The sequence below is a fragment of the Oryctolagus cuniculus genome, chromosome 5 (genome assembly GCF_964237555.1).
Source record: "Oryctolagus cuniculus chromosome 5, mOryCun1.1, whole genome shotgun sequence".
In the NCBI taxonomy this organism is placed as follows: domain Eukaryota; kingdom Metazoa; phylum Chordata; class Mammalia; order Lagomorpha; family Leporidae; genus Oryctolagus; species Oryctolagus cuniculus.
The window spans coordinates 149,912,972-149,934,110 of record NC_091436.1 but is presented as its reverse complement, the minus strand read 5'-3'; the positions used below and the strand labels follow the sequence as shown (position 1 = coordinate 149,934,110).

General features: G+C 42.5%; 1 protein-coding gene across 1 annotated transcript; it reads right to left on the bottom strand.

Annotated features, from left to right (window-relative positions):
• Positions 1–16,367: 16,367 nt before the first annotated feature.
• HDGFL1 (HDGF like 1) lies at positions 16,368–17,305 on the bottom strand. Its single transcript, XM_008262509.4, has one exon. The coding sequence runs from the start codon at positions 17,092–17,094 to the stop codon at positions 16,489–16,491; it is 606 nt and encodes a 201-aa protein (XP_008260731.3). The 5' UTR covers positions 17,095–17,305; the 3' UTR covers positions 16,368–16,488.
• Between the last annotated feature and the right edge of the window lie 3,834 nt (positions 17,306–21,139).

Below are 21,139 nucleotides of genomic sequence, written 5' to 3'. Positions count from 1 at the left end.
AACTGGCCTTGCTGTGTCCTCATTTTCTACCTGCACACAAGACCTCACCTAATGACGAGCCTAGATGGACCCTCCATCTAGGACCTGATCCAATCAAAGACAGGCCCTGGGATGTACATAAAGAAAGCCTCAACCCTACATCTTGCCCAAAGCCCCTTCTGGGCCATCTCCAAATACTCTCCTCTCTAAACACACAAACTTCTTTCCAAACAGAAGCCTCGCTGGATGGCATGATGCCTTGTCTATATTCCGTTTATTTCTTGTAAGCCTCAATTTCTACCTTTTGTCACCACGGGTGTGAAAAGACAGCTGATGCCAGCGTTCCATGCAGAGTTTTCAAAAAGGTCAACTGGCATTCAGATTTCTGCTGGTAAAATTCATTCCTTCTCTTTCAAAAATTTAATGAGAAAGGACAGCTTTGTGAAATGGAGGAGCGAGAACAATATTGCTTAAATAAATTGGAATTTGCACTTTGATTACCCTGCAGTTTCTGCTGTACTTTACTGGAAATGCTCCCTGTGGTGCAGGTTCTCTCTGGAGTGACATCATCATACGAAGCCATCCTCACTATAATTATTTCCATCCATATTTGCAGAGGACAGAGCAAGAACATTCAGGAAGGAAGACTGGCTGCATACATAACAATTTCAAACTGTACAGTCACCGGAAAGCCACATTAAAAGGCAAATGATATATCTTTATGTATGCCTCTGACCCCAAAGGAGGTATTTCATATTCACAGTAGGAAAAATAAAGTCTCTTTCAAACAATGAGATTCTGGTAACAGCCAATATTCTATGCCATGAAATAAACAGCACATGGAGCTTCAGTTGCTTTTCTTGGAATAATGTTTTAAAAAGGTGTAACATAGAAGGAGCAGACACATTTTAATTCTTGTCAAATTCAAATCCTCTTGGAACTTCAGCTCTGTCAATGTTAACACTGAGTACTGGGATTTCAAATTTTCATTCTTGACAATGTTGCTTTCCCTTTTGGAGAAGTTGATTGTTCTTTTTAGACTGTGGATTTGATTTTTAAAAATTTTAACAGAAGTAAAAATGCCATTGGAACAGTATTTTCTCAAAAATTAAATAGCTTACTGAAAAACAAGATTTTTTGATAACTTATGTAAAATTTTAAAATGTGAAAGCTGTGAATTGGTTTTCCTGAGACCTAGTGAGTTGCTCAGGCTGGCTATACCCATGGGGAGGCCAGCCTCTCACTGCTGGGAGGAAAAGGGCACAGGCGGGCTTTTTGTCTCTTGGAAAATAAAAGCTTCCACCATCTGCTCATTGAAGCTTTGATTTTGTTTTAAATGTAGTAAAACATGCATTTAACTCTGCAGTTAGTGATAAGGGCCCAACTCATCCATTCATGCATTCATTCATTCAGCATAAAAACAAAAGGAAAGAAAAGTGTGTTGAGTAGGAGATTAAATTGTTTACTTAATATAATAGAAGCAGGATTCTTTTTCTTTCTAACCACTGTTTTCAAACCTGCTCTCTAAAATCTCCCTTCTCAGTCCTTTAATGTCATCCCAATCAGATTCCAGCATTTTCCTACACTTATCAGTGGTTGAAAAGTCTGGGCTAATATAAACGCAGTTCAAACGTTCAGGACACAGCTCAGGGAGTGCTCTCACTGGACTTTGAGCTTTGATGACCGTGACATGCTTCTCTCCCAGCCCTCCTCTCTTCTGGGTTCTGGTATCCTGTGCTGTACACAGGGCCTAATAAGCAAGTTCTCCTCTGGTGTTGCTCTTGGTTATTTTTATTCATTTATTTAAGCTGTTGCCAAAGCCCAGGTTGCTGGACAATCTTTATTTTCCATCTGTTCCTGTGGCCCTGTAGGGAGACTGCTCCCCATATGGGCATGACCAACAGTGGAACCTTCCTCCAGCTGCCCCTACTTGGTTCTCAGCCCACCACGGTACATTCTCAGCATCTTAGTGCTGCAGCCTCCCAATGCAGAGACACAAGTGGGATTCCCTCAGCCACAACGACTTTCATGACACCTGTTTTGGCTGTTCAGGTCTCATTTTTATTTTATTTACACATTCCTGGAGTCACAATTGCACTCCAAATGGTTATATGTTTACTCAATGGATAATAAGGGGTCAGGATTGTATATCTATATCAGCAATTGGATCAGTGTCACATAACTGTTTACACCAATGGATCAACACCCACCTGCCTTCCCTACTGCAGTGCCTGTCATGATGGCCAGATGTGTCAGCACGGGACACTCTTGGGGCTGGTTTTAGTGTGATTTCATTCTCACGTGGCACAAAAGCCACTAATCAAGTTGACCCACTATGGTCATGCTGTCAAGAGCTGTCAGGCACATATATTTTCACTACTCTCACATTTCGTCTTCTCAGTTGAAATCGGTAACGATTAGTGAATGGTAGCAAGTGGTTCCGATTCTCAAACTTGGTAACTAAGTTCTAGACTCGCTTATAGGAGAAAAAAAAACAGATCTTTTAAAATGCTTTACACTATCTTAGAAGTGCTTCTCCAACTCTGTAAGACAAGAAAAGTCACGTTGCAGTCACACTGGGTGGCTTTCCTCCCACTAGCAATAAGCACAGGAGAATTGTATTTAGAGTCCACTATCAGAAACCAGAAATGCTGACTCTCATGGAAAACTGAATTCTGGGATTTGGATAATGAGTTACCCAGTCACTAAATAAAGCTCTGTTTGCCTGAAAAGAAACAGTTCCATTAAACGAGTCTGCCTCCCTTAATACTTTAAGTACAGAGGGAACATTAGGATATTTAGGTTAAAGACATGTGTTTTATACCATCACAATAATAAGAGCCCTTTCTGCCCTGTTGGAACAGGACGGATTTTAAATAAGTCACTCACACCTTCAGACTCCATGAATCTTATGCCTCTTTTGCACATGTTTAAAGAAACTTAACATCTTTTTAATTATACGTTGTAAATAATATTGACCAGCAGGCAAGTAAAAGATAGATTGTGGGTGACCGTTTTTCCAATTTGGTTTAAATCATTACATTTTCTTCATTTTTCTAAGCATACTATAAGGGCAATACCCATAGCCTATCCTTAGAGCTCAAAAAACAGATCTTCAGTGCTCAAAAAAGCGTGTTCACTTAGAAAAAATTCTGTGAAGTCGTAAGTGCTTATTGACAGCTTTCACAAATGCTCATGGATTTCCAACATAAACTTGTGACTTGCCAATGCAGAAAAACAAATTAGATGGTAAATTCACCAAAAACATTTTGTGTTCTGCATGTGCGAGGAGTATTGTTTTTGAGTAATGGCATAATTTTACACAAAATGACCCCTACGGCTGATTCCCAAATTTTCTTGATGAATGTTCACAGGGACTTAGCCTGAAAATCTGGTAGAGTCACTAGTAACGTAACAGGCCTACATTCAGTAATGGGTGGAGGCTCCGCTAAGGGGCTCCCCAGGAACCAGCAGTGAGGACTGGACCTGGTGATAGTAACTTCCTAACTACAGAAACTCCCATTATTTCGCTTAGTTTCAAACTCCGTAGATCTCCTTTTCTACTTTTTTTCATGATAATTCCACGTTCATTCTCTTTAACTTCAGTTTTTGTTGATGATCATAGCTGTTCATTGACCAAAGGAAAAACAAAAGAACTTTACAAGTTAATAGTAACTTACCAGAACTAGAAAAAACATAAAACAAAGGTATATTTATGGTTCTGGTAGTTAAGGCTAATCAGAAAATTTATCGATTATACTTTCTGCACATATTTACATTAAACTGTAATTTGATACCATTTCAGCCATATATAAATTCCAGATGAATTATGCTAGCATATCAGGAGTAGGTCAAGAAAACTGAGTGGTTTTATTTTTTATAGAAAAGTTCATAAAATAAATACTTTCCAAATGAAACTTTAAATAAATCATAAAGGCTTTAATGACTCTTCCTTGTCTAATCTTAAGGTCTGGAACATGCAGAGTGAAGGCACTGAGACAAATTATCTTATCATGCTGTTCAGAGCTATGCATCAGTGATTGGCTATGGTACCAAAGTTCCCTGGTTACACTGTTAAAATGATTAATTTTTTTTGCAGCAGTAGCATCCTTGTCCATTTTTGGAAAGCTAACTTTCACAGCAGTGTCCAGTTGCTAATGAGGGTTAACACCTCTTTTAGAGACAAGAAGGTCACTCCTGAATTGCAGTGTTAGGTAAAGTGAAGCTATTATACAAGTAGAGAAGCCACCTCTTTGGAAATGCGGCCAACAGTGAGAAGAAGCCATAGAAATTTGCCTGCCTGAGAGCGTGTCCTTCTGCACACAAAATTAAGCAATTCTTGATCGATTAATTTGTTTAGTAAAATAAAACTAATGACTTTGAAATAGAATAATCACTATCCCTTTCATTTTTATTTTGTTAGGTATTCATTCTGTGTCTACTAAGCTCTACCTCATACACTGTTAGGAATTTATTTCATTCTATAGCTATTACCAATGTGGCTGAAATCTCAGAGATAGTTACCAACAGACAGGAAGACCAGAAGATTCATCTAATGTTTGATGCATTTTGTCAGGTTTCAGGAGCACAGCAGGGAAGCAAGGTCTTTGGTGAATGACTGCATATATAATGAGTAGGGCAGCAGCAAGGTTAAAAAGCCAGCCACATGGCTACAATGAATTCAGCAAACTGCATCTCCCGAACACATTTTTTTTTAAATTTATGAATTCCGAGATACCTTGACTCACTACCAGGCTCCTTCTAATTACTAACAATGACAAGTCTGCCCTCTCAGTTGCAGCTGGGTGCCCCAGGCATCTTTACAGCAAAACCAACAAATGACTGAAATACCACGATTTCAACTCAAAACCAAAGCACAGTTGGAGATTTTTTACAAGACTGCTTGAAAGTTCTGTGTCTAAGGTTTGTGAGATCACAGAAGACGCAGGAGGACAACACAAGGTCAAATCTACATCTCATATACAAAGAATAAACTGCGTCCCTGATCCACGTGCCTCTGCTCACCATCTAGAGGATGAACAGTAGGGTCCTCAGCACAAAGCCCGAACGAGTGACCTCCAGGGCCCTGCGGTGAATAATGACCATTATTAAAGGAAGGTGGTGGCGGCGGCAGCTATGTCCTCCTGAGCCAGAAGGAGGGAAGGGCAGAGGACCTGCCTGGCATGTTATATGCTATGCTAATTATATTTGTGATGTCATTTTTGGAAGTATCTACATATTTTAATAGATAAAATAGTCCTCCAAGCATAGCATGAGACATCTTGTCATCAACCCTTTGTATGGCATAGTCTTTATTTTTTTTCTTCAAAATTGATGAATGTGATGAATATGTGGGACCTTCTGGTCCCACAAGATCAGGAAGAAAAAAGGTTCATGTATGCAGCTTCTTGAAGGGAGCTCTCTTTGAAACCTGGTGATAGCACACACAGCAAACTACGACTTCGGCGCAAAGGTCTGGGGTCATTGCAGCCCACCATTTCTAACCTGTTCATTATTCTCTATTCTTGAGAAATTCTCTTTAACAGGTTCACAGGGTGGCCGCCATCACAGGGGCAAAGGCTTGCTCTCTTGCATGCTGTAATATTTGTCCCTGGTAGCTATTTTAGAAGCTATTTCCCTGAGAAGGTAGGGGATGGACAAGAGAACAGAGAATGCATGTTTTTTTTTTCCCCCATTTTCTTTCATTCTACACTGAGCACCAGGGATGTAAAATGTCATTTTCATCACTCTCTTGCTTTTTTTTTAATCCACAGAAGTCAGAAATATTACAGAATACCTTCATTGAATTACATCTGCTTGGCATTCAAACATTCATATCAATATGATGAAAAGACACCTTGGGTGTTCGGTTCTGTGATAGTCACAAGAAATATGAGAAGGTGGATATCAAACTGCCTCTTTAATTGAAATGGCCCAAAACTGTCTACCTCTCCAAGGGGCCTGAACGTGGATTTTTTCAAGGCTATGACATTCAGATTTAATGGTGGCATCTGCTAACAGGTGAACAATTGTTAGGAATGCCAACCAATAGAAATAGCAAAACTACGGGCTTTTTCTACATTATGAAAGGAGGCATTTCACTAATCCTAGATGCATCCATTTGTACAGTCTGCACCATCTTCTAACCTAGGCATTCTGGTATTTCAACTTATATTTTACAAAATTCTAGGACTGGATTAAATACAGAATTCATGTAGCATATTCGATTTATATCTACTTGTTGGTTTTCTTTCCCTGTGATAGCTTTTATCTTTGGACTATGCCTCTGTGGCTTAGTGGTATTCAGTGAGTACCCAGAGGTGTGTGCTGGTTGTGACCAGGGAGCTGTGTTCAGTGCTTCAGGGTGAGGGGAGTGTCCAAGATGACACCAAAGTTGCACATGGTAAATTCCTTCCCCTACCTGTTTTATCAGAGGGGAGGGTTTGATCAGCTCTGTTCACATAGTCTCACACCCTCCTCCTCTCTTTCAAAGAGACCAATGCCGGGTGCCAGCCCCAGTGTGTCCAGTATTCATCCATGCTGCCACAAGAATCACGCAAGGATCTGTGCACTCCCCAGCGTGAGCACAGAACCCACAGCAATGACCCTCACCAGCAATCAGGGAGCCCTGAGTATGTGGAGCTGCCCACAGAGACTGCCCAGATAGCCAGCCACACTTTGTGCCCTCCCACACAGCCAGTGTTTCCACAGCCCCAACACACAAGGCTCCCACAGTCATGAGTGCCAGCCCCCGTCAATGCTCCCAGACAGACTCAGGTGTCTCCTCTCAGCTGGTTGCTGGGCGTGCGGACACAAGCTTGCACAGCTGTTAAGTATGTCCAAAATGGCGCCCACTCTCTCTCAGCTGGTTGCAGGATGCATGTACTGGGTGGCTGGGAGAGAGAAGCATACCCCTTTTTTTTTCTTTAGATTGGCAGGTACCCTGTCTCCCAAAGGCCTCCAAGCCAGACTCACACCAGGCTCTTCCTGCAGCTTTATCGCCAGTGGCTTGGGCTGCTGCAGTCTGGTCTCACTTCACTCTCCAAAGCTGGTGCTGAGGCTCTCGGCTGCTGGGGTCCTGAGTTGTGCACGTCCACACGTCCACACCCTCCATGTAGAAGATCCACAGTGTCTCTCTAATTTGTGTGGAGATTCCTCTGCAATTTTCCCCCTAACTCTTCCTGAGATTGCACTTCCTCCACTTTTTTTTTTTTTTTTGTAAACAATCTTCCCCTAGACTAGAGCAGTAAACTCCCTCCCTAGTCTGCCATCTTGGAATCTCTATTTGTTCCAACTAAAAACTGCACTCGTTCCGTGAAATAACAATTTAGGCTCTGAAACAGGAAAAAAAAAAATAGAGAAGACCTTTAACACCTAAAATGACACAAAACTTATGGGAGATTTACTCTAGAAGGGTTCAAATGAAATGTAAATGAAAACTTGACCTTGAAAGGAATTCTAAATTAAAAATTTGTCTTCAAATTTCTGTATATAGGGCCAGCGCCCTGGCTCACTAGGCTAATCCTCTGCCTTGCAGCGCCGGTACACCGGGTTCTAGTTCCGGTCGGGTCGCTGGATTCTGTCCTGGTTGCCTCTCTTCCAGGCCAGCTCTCTGCTGTGGTCCGGGAGTGCAGTGGAGGATGGCCCAAGTGCTTGGGCCCTGCACCCCATGGGAGACCAGGAGGAAGCACCTGGCTCCTGGCTTCAGATCAGCGCAGTGCACCGGCCGTGACAGCCATTGGAGGGAGGAAGACCTTTCTCTCTGTCTCTTTCTCTCACTGTCTACTCTGCCTGTCAAATAAATAAAAAATAATTTCTGTATATAGGCACTTCACTTTAGAAGATAATACAGTATGAAACAGAGCAGTTGGCATTGCGTGACATCAGTAAATAATAGGGGCTGGGGTGTCAGAAGGTGTTCATGCAAGCATACCACCCTGCAAACCTTAAACCCAGGTGTGCAATAACAGCAAGGCTTGTGAATACACTATAAGGGTGGAACTGTGTCTCACATGAAACTTACTCTTCAAGTCCACATCTCTCAGGATGCTGAGGTGAGCTGCTAACATCTGTCTACATCAAGACATCATTAAGTTGGTTGATAACAATGGATAAACCTCTGTGAAGTTCAGTCAAGTACTGTAGGAGATATGGGGGAAAAAAGACAAATTTCATGGCCACTGTGATTATTTTCTATTTGCTGGGAAAAAAGTATGTAAAATATTAAATAACATAAAAATTAAAACCTTATCCTATATCAGTCCAAAAGATGACACATGATGTGTGTAATAAATTCACAAATAGCTTATTCCATGCAATTATTTTTATTTCTAATATTTTAAGATTTGTATCTCTCTGTGTGTTGTGAGGTGTGTCACCTGTAATATGTTATAAAGTATCTGAGCTTGTAGATTATTTATAGCCCATTATATTGATTCAAGGCCATCTTTATAAGGATGTTACTCAATTTATTTTCATTTTGATGTGATGACTGAAGTAGGGGACTAAAGGGGAACCCCAGGTGTTCACTTGAACCTGACCACAACTTTCACTGTCCCATTTAAGATTGCACAACCCCTGCCTTCTACTCTATTATGCCTCACCACATTTGTTTTTGTCCTCAACAGCATTCATAACTTTATAACATATAATATAATTTCCTTGTCTCTGTAGTATAGTGGTATCATGTTTGCATCACATAATATAATTTCTTCATTTATTAATTGATTCTTTTTTTTTTTTTTTGACAGGCAGAGTGGACAGTGAGAGAGAGAGACAGAGAGAAAGGTCTTCCTTTGCCGTTGGTTCACCCTCCAATGGCCGCCACGGCCGGCGCGCTGCAGCCGGCACACCGCACTGATCCGATGGCAGGAGCCAGGTACTTCTCCTGGTCTCCCATGGGGTGCAGGGCCCAAGCACTTGGGCCATCCTCCACTGCACTCCCTGGCCACAGCAGAGAGCTGGCCTGGAAGAGGAGCAACCGGGACAGAATCCAGCGCCCCGACCGGGACTAGAACCCGGTGTGCCGCGCTGCAAGGCGGTGGATTAGCCTAGTGAGCCTCGGCGCCGGCCATTAATTGATTCTTAATTGCCTTTCAATACCTGCTAAGTGGAAGCACCAGAAAGCAAGAGACTTTGTTTAAATTGTTTGCTAAACTATCTCAAGCCCTGAGAAGAACATCTGGTACACAGTAAGCACTCAATAAATGGGTGCTGCTATTGTCATTGTTGCCGTACTCAGCTGGGAATGTTTCCTGGCATGAAAGTCTCTGGGATCATTTTCTACACAATGAAAAGATTGAGAACTATTGTTATAAGCAGTTATGTTACAAATTCACAGTACTACAGAAATATTTTGTTCTATTAAAACAGTTGAATTTGAAATGAGCCCTAGGCTTTCTAAGAGCATGCTAAAACATAGAATTTAATTTTAACATAATTGAAATATGTGTTCCTTCCTCAGTCATTCTGTCTCACTCTGAGATGATCACATCTGAAACAGTCTAACTTATTGTCTATTTGTCTGCAGTTCCCTGGAAAGGTAAGGTAAGGAAGGTAAGACAACTTGACCTTCTGACCTATAGCTCTGTTCTCAGTGCTCTTAGCTGGCTGTGAGACAGTAGGAGTGCATCCCCAACTTGTAGAAAAATGCTTTCTCCTCCATCCCCGTCTCCAACAAACCAAAGAAGGTCAACACAGTTAATATTAGTTTTCTAATAACTTAGCAGGTTTTTAAAAGGTGCTGTCTCCAGTGTATTCACTGACTTGAACAGCGCTGTGTCCCAGTACTGCATCTAAGGCCAAAGAAAGGTCAGAAAGCAGTAACGAAGCACAGGCCACTGCGGGGAAGCTGCCGAAGGGAGGCAGGTGATACAGTGCCAGGGGAGAACTGGTGATGGACAAGCGCTGAGCACTAGAAGACTCACACGTGAAAAGGGAAAGCGAGTCTTGTTGACAAGTGAAGACCAGTGAGAAAGGAGTGCAGCGGAATACATTCTTTTTAATGAAGTGTTAAGTAGATCACCAGGAGAGGTAGATAATGACTGTGATGAAGAGTTGGCTAAGGTGTGAAAAAAAAATAGAAAAGAAAAAGCAAAATTAAGTGGCACTTGGTCAATCACAGGAGAGCACGAGGCCCGAGAGAGCTTCTGGAAAGAATGGTCAATCCCTTGCAAAACTCCCAGCACCTTTTGAGTAATCAAGTTGGGCGGCTCATTAAAATGATGTGTGAAAAGATAGGTACACTGGAAAAAAGTCAAGGGAGCTGAGAAATAACTAGAGCAATACAATTACTGTTTCTGCAATGGGGAAAAAAAAACAGGGATGCAAAGTAGTCGAGGAGAGGCATTTAAGAAAAACCCATCAGAAGACTGAATGGGTTCGAGGGAAATAACAGGAGCAGTAAAGCTGCGGAGGGACACGCCTGGCCAAGGGAGAGGAATATTTAAAATTGCATGTGTCTATGCAGAATAACTCTGCTACCAGAGAGGGAATTCAAAGAAGTCATTAAAGAGGAATATGAGGAAATGGGAGGATAAGATTTCAGTTTGTCCCCGTGTATGGGCTGCCTAAATATAGAATTATCATATAAATTACAACCAGGGAGCTGCTTGCATTGGGTGAAGGCCTCCAGTGTTCTCCCAAAAAAAGGTGATAAGTTGAGCTCTAATTATTTTGAATGGTCTGGTTAGCTCTCTGCATTTACACTGAAGGGAAGTGAATCAAATACATATATATATATATGTATATATTTGTGTATATATGTATATATATGCACATATATATGTGTGTAACTTTGACATTTTAGCATATACAAGATCATGTGTGACTCACAACACACCTGTCACATGAAAGCCTTTACTGCAACTTTGAGGAAACTGAGAACACATAGTGGAGCCAGGATTTAAATCCACGTTTGGATAGCTCCAAATTCTCATGCCACCTAGTTGCTTCCTACATTAAAAGAAGCTGATAATGAAGCATCAAATTATTAAAGACAAAAAGTAAAAAATGACTGTTGTGGTTGCTATGCTAACTCACACTCAGAATCAGATGGCAACCTTGGATAAATTATCCTTTCTCCCTAGGCTTCAGTCTTGATAAGATCCCCTATGTTGTGAGACCAACACTTAAATACAAATAAACGTGTTTAATGAGTGGCACCCACTTATTTAAAAAATCCTTAGGCTTCCTTTACCATGTTTTCCTAGGCATCACAATGCTCCCCAATCTTTTTTCAGAGATCCTGTGGTGGCAATGGGGAAGCAGTATGATTTACTCATACATTCATTCATTTCTCTATGAACTACCATTTACTGAGTTCTCTACATGAACAAGGTACTTTGCTAGGTTCCTAAAATAAGCAAAATGATGACATTTTCTGTCTACATAGACTGTGCAATCTATTAGTTGACAAAAAGCTAATGAAGAGATAATTATATAAGAGCAGATATTATTAAGAGAAAACTGGAGATCTTGTGGAGACACATTGGAGTGATTCTAATTCTTTTTTTTTTTTTTTTTTGACAGGCAGAGTAGACAGTGAGAGAGAGAGACAGAGAGAGAAAGGTCTTCCTTTTGCCGTTGGTTCACCCTCCAATGGCCGCCGCTGCAGCCGGCGCACCGCGCTGATCCTGGCAGGAGCCAGGAGCCAGGTGCTTTTCCTGGTCTCCCATGGGGTGCAGGGCCCAAGCACCTGGGCCATCCTCCACTGCACTCCCTGGCCATAGCAGAGAGCTGGCCTGGAAGAGGGGTGACCGGGACAGGATCCGGCGCCCCAACCGGGACTAGAACCCGGTGTGCCGGCGCCGCAAGGTGGAGGATTAGCCTATTGAGCCACGGCGCCGGCTGATTCTAATTCTAATAGACTAATTCAGTGACGGCATACTCGGGGGGAAGATGGGACTAGGGGTATTCATTTTCTAGACAGACAAAACAAATCTCAAAATCCTAGAAAAAGGCCACCATCATATGATGTGTGATGCCAATCCTTGAGCACTGAGTACTCACCAGACCAGTGAAGAAGGTGAAATTCGTTTTTCACTGGTGCCCATGCCAAAGACACAGCAACCATAGTAATGTGCAATCAGACTGCAGAAAGACAATTCCCTGTTGCCAGAATGACTCTAAAAATCACTTACATCGCCACTTTGGATATCTCAAAGTCTAATGTGGTTGGTTTTCCCACCAGTTTTGGGAAAAGTAACTATTTATATTCAATACAGATAGCTGGCCAGTCATGGGGCCAGCCATGTTGTATGGGAAAAGGATCCTGACCCGTCAACATATTAAGTTCCCACTGACATGAGTCAACAACAAGTGATGTGTCTCCAACATGAGGCAAAGGGAATGGTGGATGCAAGTTCTATTCCCACACTCACCCTTTATTGTTGTAAATGTTTGGCTGATGGTCAATACATGGCTCCTATTTGGAAAAGGCAGCAATCAGAATGCTCCCTTGCCTATCTGGGAGCACAGCCATTGTGAAAACGATACTTTTCTGTGGCTTCACAAAGACATGTGGCTCAAATAGTGGGGCAATCTGGACAAAACAGTATTATCTTGAAACCAAGAAGACATTTATTTGGGTCTATGAGAATTGTCAATATCTCCAAGTCACCTAATATGGGCAGCTACTCACACACACACAAAACCACTCCAAGCCACATTTGTCATTAGTCTAGGAGCCAGGTTACCCTGCCTCTCTGTCTTCAGAATCAGAATGCGTTCTGCATCACAGATGGCTTTTACTCCAGCACCATGACTACAGGGAGTATTTGAAAATAGACCTCCAAGCACTTAGAAAGTATCTATTGTTTGCTTACTGTGGCATGTTTTGAGAGAGAGGTAAAATATCAAAACATAGTTTCTTTCCCCTCCAGTCTAGTGGGAGAGCACACAATAAACAGGAAATTAGAACGTGCCTAGTGTAAACACAAAGCGGCAAGTTACACACAAGGGTGGCTCTTACCTTGAGGGGCTGGGAGACTCTGGGAAGGAGGCAGCTCCTCCTAACTATAGGGATCTGTATATTCATCTGTCACATGAGTAGTGGAAGCTTTTCCTTGACGAGAGTGTTGATGACGAAAGAAATGGAAGATGCATGCTCTGAATATCTACTATATTTTAGGAAAAATAAAATAGAAGTGTAAGACACAAAGAAGCGTCTTCATCTCTGTTGAGAGTTTGCAGAGCAGGTGAAAACTAAATCCCAGCTACAAGAAAGCAACATTCCCAACATTCAAAGGCGTCTTAGTCACGTGCCAAAGTGATGGTTGTGGGAAATATCAGAAACCTTGAAATCCTTACAGGAAATCAGATGCTAACTGTGTCTGTGAACCACGGGCAACGTGGCAGGTATGCGTTCATACAGAACACTGAAATAAGATCCCCAGACTACTCGTAATGTTGCCTCCTGACCATACAGCGTCAGCAGAAGGTCATAGAGGGTTCTTTGTTCAGTGACATGAACTAATCATTGATCAGCAGTTTTGGCACTGAGGCACATGCTGTTTCAAAGGGGCAAGAAGTACCACTGGAATTATTGGGCATTATCAACAAAGAAATTTCTAACATACGGCATCTTGAGTCCACACAAAAACACCCCTCTTTCGACTAAGAAAGCATACAAATGGTGTGCTGCTAAGGAAAAGAAGGTTGAGAATATAGACTTTTCCCCCATACTGTTTTTTATTAGGTTGTAATTGTGTTGTTACTCAGTATATCATTCTTTAGGTAAACTATTAGTTGCATTTCCATTTTTACTACATTATTATAGTCACCAAGAAGGCAAATGTGTTTGCCACTTCCAAATAAACAACTTCTTCTATCTCCAATGTTATGAACACAAAAGGAAGAAGGAAATAATACACAGAGAGGGACTCAAATGGTAGTAATTTCATTTCTATCTTTCGAGTTATTGAATCATTTTTGGAGTGTGCCTCCATATAAACTTTATGAAAATCACCTGCCTGCCTGTGGCAAATATTCCCATCCATATTCAAACTTCCTGTGGTCACATACATCTCGAAAAATAATGAGTGTGCAATTGTCCCCATTGTTTCAGCAAGTAATTTAAAGCAAAACAATTGTCAAATGATTTCTTTACAAACCTGCTGGCAATTTTTGTTAATATATTCTCTGCCTAACAAATTTCTAAATGTTCCCTTCGAAATAGTAGAGGAGAAGAACACTTCCATTTTATTCAACAGTAAGTTTTGTTCAATAGGAAGCACTAACATTGGTTGGAATAAATCATTTATAATTAGAATGAGAAAAGCCTGCCTCTGATTCTGGACTTTGTCATTTACTACTTGTGTGACCTTTGGAAAATTTTTTAACATCTTTGACCCTCAGTTCCCTCACCTCTAAAATCAAGTAAATGGTAGCTACCTAATTGGGTAGTTGTATTAATAGGTATTTAGAATACCATTTGGCTTGTTTTAGAGACTCAACATTAGACTGGCAATGACTACTTATTAATACTAAAATAGTTTTATTAACTTACATATTCATCATTACTGCTTTTTTGAGTGTGTAATTATGAAGAAACAGCCTAGGCCTTGGACCTGTAAAACCTATGTTTGAATCCTGAGTATTGTGTGGAATGCTGAAAAAGCCATTTAACCTTTCTGTACCAGAACTTCTTCCAGTGGAAAACTTGATTACCAATGCCTACCTTGCCATATCATTGCAAAGACTGAATGAGGCCATTCTTCAAGGCACATTGTAGACATTCAGGGAATGGTAACTCTTGTTATTATAGTATTATTACTACAATACCAGTAGGTGATAAATAAGAAATCATCTTATATGTCTTAGAATAAAATAGCAGCATCTTTCAAAGGGACGAAAAACAAGATTGTTTTCAGTTTTGCAAGCCCCTGGTTAGCGATGCCCTAGTATGTTCTATGACAAGGACTGGTATTTACCAAAGCCTCCGCATGAACACAGTGAGGATGAATACAAAAACAGGGATTTCAACATGTGACTAAACAAGTTTTAATATCCCCAGATATTTTTACAAAGCCACTAAAAAGTTGTAAAATATTCTACATGTTAAAGCTTGGGAATATATAGCTATTATCTGGTCATAGAAAGGAGCTAGAAGAAATAAGGGCAGCAATATCTTGCAAAACACAAATGCATACACAATGGACCAATTATCTCATCCTTAATTCTTCTCCAAAATAGTTGTTTGGGAAAATACATAAGAGTATTAAATTTAGTTGTTATTCCAGTTTGTCATAATCCAAACATTTTAAATTCTGTCCATTCATTCCTATCAGTGGTAGTAACTACAACAGATAAAGGAGAAAGACCCTAAAACAATAGATTTCTCAAGGGTAATTTAAAAATATCTCTGTATAAAATTGTTTTTAACACAGGATTTATGGACAATAGGTTACATTTAAGAGTTAATTACATTTATTGATTACATTTAAGAGTCGATTCTTTAGAAACTAAAGGAACAGGCCTGAAAAGATTTGCTTTAATCAACAAGTTTTATTTCTTAGAACTGAAACAGTCTGAAGTTCAGAGACAAACTTCCAAAGGTTCCACCAACAATTTTTTCATCAGAGCCCAAGGTGGGAGAGGGTGGGGTGAAAGACAATTGATGACAAATGCCGAAGAGAGACCCAGGAAGAGTCTGGAATGGGCCACCTACTTCCTTCTGTCCTCTCAGTAGATTATATGCAGGATCGGTAAAAAATACTGAGGGATCAAGCTGGGAATGTGGATGGTAAATGACACCACAAGGAATACCAAAGCCCAAACCACCAGCAAAAAAAATCTCAGTTCATCTCAACTGGAGGTGGCAATAGCAGAGCTGGGAGCACAGGCAGGCATACCCAGCATTTCTGAATTTTAACTTTTTCCCTCTTTTTAGAAAGCTTTCTAAAATCCATGTCTTTTCTTTTCATGCCTGAGTGATGTGGATATGTATTATTCATAGGGTGGCCTTGAGGCTTTGGGGAGAGGGAACGGGGCAGCCAGGTCTCCCCACGGCATCCCATCAGCAGTCCTAGAGCTCTCCATGGGGACACAAATTTCTTGCACCAAGTCTTCAGATCTCACAAATTGGAAGGCCCCAGTGTTGGTTCCCAGAACCCCATGGGTCGGCCAAAAAAGGATTCACGGAAGGGAGACCCTCCTGGACAAGCTGTCCTGCCTTTCTGAGACCCGAGAAGCTGGGATAACAGAGGAAGAGGGGGCAGCGCGTCTCAGAAGATGTCTACTCTCGCCCCATCACCCAGTTTGAAGACTGCCCCTCTCCGGCCTCCTGCTCTTCCTCTCTTCTCCCGCAGCGGCCCAGAATGTCCAGGGGAGGGAGGCAACAGTCGATTAGCCAAGGTGGGGGTCCCGTTCTCAGGCAGGGAGCTGGGCAGGCGGCAGGGGTACTGGCAAGGATGGGCAGAGTCAAGGGCGGTGGAGGGGCCCGCGTCCAGGTTCTCCGGAGCAGCTGGGCCGCGGCAGGGACAGGGCTGGGCTCTGGTGGAAGCGGGGCGGCTACAGGCCGTCGCCGTGCGCGCCGGCCACGGCCTCCTGGGCTGCGGCGGCGTCCTCCTCCTCGCGGCCCGGCCCCACGCCGCCGCCGTTCTCCAGCTCCACGAGCGGCAGATCCTCACCGGCGCTGGCCGCGGCCTCCTCCTCGGCCTCGGGGCCGGCCTCCCGCGGCCGTTTGGGGGCGTCGTCCCGCTGGCCCCGCGCGCCCCTCTTCAGAGGCCCCTGGCCCTGCTCGGCCTCCGCCCGGGCCTCCGCCTCGTCGGCTTGGCCTGAGCGCTGCGCGTCGCCGCCGGCGGCCCTGGGCTCCGGGCTGTGAGCGCCGCCCTCGGCCGCCGACAGCGGGGCCCCGGGGTTGTGCTCGATCTCCCACAGCCCCTCGCTGAAGCCCCGGCGCCTGTTGGGCTTGCCGAACTTCTCCTTGCACTCCTCGTACGGGAAGAGGTGCTTGGGGCCCAGAAAGGCCGTCTCGTGGGTCCCGAAGAAGAACACCTGGTACCGGTTGGGCTCGGTCATCTGCTCCACCCGGGCCGGCCAGTGAGCGTAGCCCTTCATCTTGGCGAACACCAGGTCGCCGCTCTCGAACTTGCGGCGGCAGGAGGGAGCCGACATGGCGGGGAGCCGAGGGGGCCGGGACGCCAGGCTTGGCCTCGCGGGCCTTGCGTGTGCGAGAGGCGCTCGGACTCCCCGAGGAGAGCGAGGTCGGCGGCGTTGCCCCCACTCTGATGCTGCGGTTCTTCGAAGGACACAGTAAGAGCCCGGATGACCTCGGGGGCCTGCGTCACAGAATGCTCCATGGCCACGTTGAACCAAACATCCAAATTCCTATCTGACGTGGAACGGTTCGTGCTGGATGGCAGATGGGCTTTTCCTGCTCAGTATTTCTTGCATTCTGTGAAACAAAGGAGTGCATGGCTCTTGAACACTCAGTCTAGACAGAATGCTCTCTGTGTCTTTCAAGAGCAGAAATTGGGCTTTTTACAGCTTGTGCTTCTATGAAAAATTCTGTTAACCCATTATCTCGGAAGGGAAACTTTTTATAAGCGAATTTTCTTCAGATGTTTCCTTTTTTTTTTTTTTTTTTGACAGGCAGAGAGAAAGGTCTTCCTTCCGTTGGTTCACCCCCCAAATGGCCGCCACAGCAGTGCCAATCCGAAGCCAGGAGCCAGGCGTTTCCTCCTGGTCTCCCATGCGGGTGCAGGGCCCAAGCACCTGGGCCATCCTCCACTGCTTTTCCAGGCCACAGCAGAGAGCTGGACTGGAAGAGGAGCAACCGGGACAGAACCAGCACCCCAACTGGGACTAGAACCCGGGGTGCCGGCGCCGCAGGTGGAGGATTAGCCTAGTGAGCCATGGCGGCGGCCTCAGATGTTTCTAAACTTGGCAATGGGAGTTTGGGAGCATCTGCAGTTATTACAAAATGTCCTCAATCTTTCTGATTCCAGGTAGCTAGCTCTGAGCTGACACTCCATAACCTACCCACATTTATCTAACGGGACTTCTATGGCAAAGACTTTTCAATGCAAAGCATGGATTTAACTAGATAGATGGTCCTTCCTAGTGTAACTAGTATCCATTGCAAAATTGGAGCCATTAACCAATTTTAGCACAATTGAAAACTCATTTCCAGTTTGCCAGATTGGATCAGCCATTTTGCCTCTGGATGGTGGAGACCTGCTCCAGGCCAAAGGAGAGACCATCTTCTTTTTAAAAAGATGGAACAAATATGATGCCTTTTGATCATTCTAAATAATTTTTTAGCTTTTCTGTTAAGCAGGTTTTCAGAATGCCTAGCTGCCCCACAAATAGTTACAGCTTTACCAAATAGGCCACATCAACAGTAAATCAATGGTGTGTTCACAAATCTACATTCCATTACAAAAGTGAACCTGATACATTTCCTCTTCTCAATAACAGGCAAAATGTTAGAAAATTAAAAAGACATAATACCTAGAGAAGAAATCAGAAACTCAAGGGTCGCTACGGAGCCTCTAGTATGAAGGAATTTGGAGTTCCTGTAAGCAGAGTCTTGCTACATGTGGCCTTCTCCTCCTACTTTTCTCAGCATGAAAAGATGCTGCACTTATGCAAAAGGTCACACACAAAGGTCGTCCAGGCAGAGGAAAGTCTGGCTAGACATTATGTGCTGAAAGGTATGTAGTTACATCATCAGCTCAGTATGAAGGCAAAACCCCACCTAATACCAGCTGTCAAAGGTGAACGAGATCATGGCCAGCAAATGGGCTACAGTAGACCAGTTGGGTGGCTGAACCACAGTAGGTAAACAGGCACGAGGGTGTTTGCTGCATGGGAGATACGAGGATTAGAACAAATAACAAAAACCTACAGGAACCAGTACAGCAGTGGTGGAGACATGATGGCCTCGCAGACATGGATCTTGATCTGCAAAAGGCAATGCAGATTCCACAGGCAACAAAGTGTCTTTCCCCAGGTAGATCTCGTACTTCAGCCCTGCTCACTAATACATATGTGGGGCTTAAAGGTTCGCCTAGAATATGTGTCTTTATCTTTGTGGAGTTCACAATCTGATTTAAGAGATAAACCACTGGAATGTTCATTGCAGAACAATACAAGCTAGTTTTCTAATGCTAAACTATATGTCCTTTACATAAATACCAAAGAAATCACAGGAGAAATCAATGGGAACGTGGTTATTAAGGCAGGTTTATGGAAGGCATAGTAGAAAATATAACAGAATTATGGTATCTCTCAATTGTTTGCCAGGCATATAAAGCCAGGAGTAGATGTTTCTGAACCTCTGATATCTGATTTTTAAAAGTATTTAAAGTGACACTTTGACTTTCGCTCAGGATTGCTACAAATACATTAAGTAGATGAAAGTCCAGACACTGGAGACAATGACTATGAAACTTTATAATGCACAAATAAATATGAAATAGAATTCCTTTATATATATAGAATGTCTATTATCATTGGGTTAAATAATGAACAAGAATCACCAAAAGGAATAATAGAGTCATGAGCTAGGATGCTGAAGAATAAATGTTCTCCACCAAATTACATATTACATACACTTAGATACAGAATCATATATCCAACACATGAGAATCTTATAACTAGGTGATAGGGTTGTGAAAATTGTTCTACAATTAAGTGTATCACCTAATGGTATCGTTTCCAGAAAGGAAAAAATGCAAGGAAGGTTGAATAAAAGTTGGTTGCATTTGAATACAGTCTGATAGAAGCCACTTTCACAGATACCCTGCATTCTTGGTGATGCGATTAAGTGGAGAGTCCTGGCTTCTTTTACCTTTGAAACATCTTGTGTATAAAGTTAGTGTCTCTCTTGCACAAAGTAACAAGAGTAGGGAAGTGGTGTTCATAGGAGTGTGGTTAGGTTTAGATTGCACTATTATATGAACAAGATACACACTAACAACCAATATTAATTTCCAGGAAGGAGATCTCCCTGCAGTCAAAGGTTTCCAACAAGTTACAATGGTTTAAATGCACTGAGAAGACCTGTCAATAAGGAGGACCTGAACAGCAGCTGCTTATCTACAAAAGCAATACCTTAGTTTCCAAAACATAGAACAATCCTCTGTTTCCTTTTCTGGAGAACTAATGGCAGGATTTAAAAGCTGCTCAGCAACATTTATGAAACAGAGGCAATAAAACAATATAATTATACGAGACAGAAGATAGATATCTAATTGATATTTTCTTGTTTAATTACTTTTAAATTCAATTAGTTTAGTGTAAACTGTGATTTAAAAGAAATATAATTGTTTTTATGTGTTTTTGTCTTCATTAAAAATATTAACTACCTCTCTGAGTTTATATAGAAGTGTTTATTCATGGTTCTATGTGAGATCTGGTTGTGCATTTTTAAATGTAATAGCAGAAGTAAGTACAGAAAATAAGTATCCCGCCTGTGATGTGTAGAAAACCCCTAAGTGTTCTTTCTGAAAGTACAGGAGGTCCACTCCCTCTGTATTTTGTCACTTCTATATTTCATTGGTATCCATTTAGCCTATCTGTTAAAACCCCAGAGATTTCTGAAATCCAAGGGAACTGAGGGATAAATTCACCATTAAGTGGACTGTCCCAGATGCTAACAGATAATTTAAGGAATCTTCCCAAGGATCTGTATCATCAAGGATTTGTATCATCATCATTTGCCTTTGATGATGGGCTTTGGCGAGGGAGAGAGGAGAGTGTAAATTTTCAAGTGTATTATAGCAAAGTGTGCAGGAGGGGGCAATTGGTAAAGTGGGAATTGTTTGCAAAACTACTGCTTTAGTGGTCATGGAAGGGAGTTTGCCACTATAAAACTAATAAAAGTGGCTGGTGATGAATAATTGTACTTCATTATATTAATTTGGAAGCTTAGAGATTTTCATGGCCCAAGTACTTGTACCCCTGCCACCCATGTTGGAGACAACGGTGGAGTTCCTGGCTCCTGGCTTAGCTTCAGACTGTTCCAGACCTGGCTATTGCAGTCATATGGGGAGTGAACCAGAGGATGGAAGGTTGATCGCTATCTCTCTGTATTTGCCTTTCTTTTTTGTTGCTCTGCCTTTCAAATAAGTGAATCTTTAAACAAATAGTTTCAAATTCGCTATTTGGGAAAAAAAGTTTTGAATAAGTAATAGGCATATTTGCATAATAATGC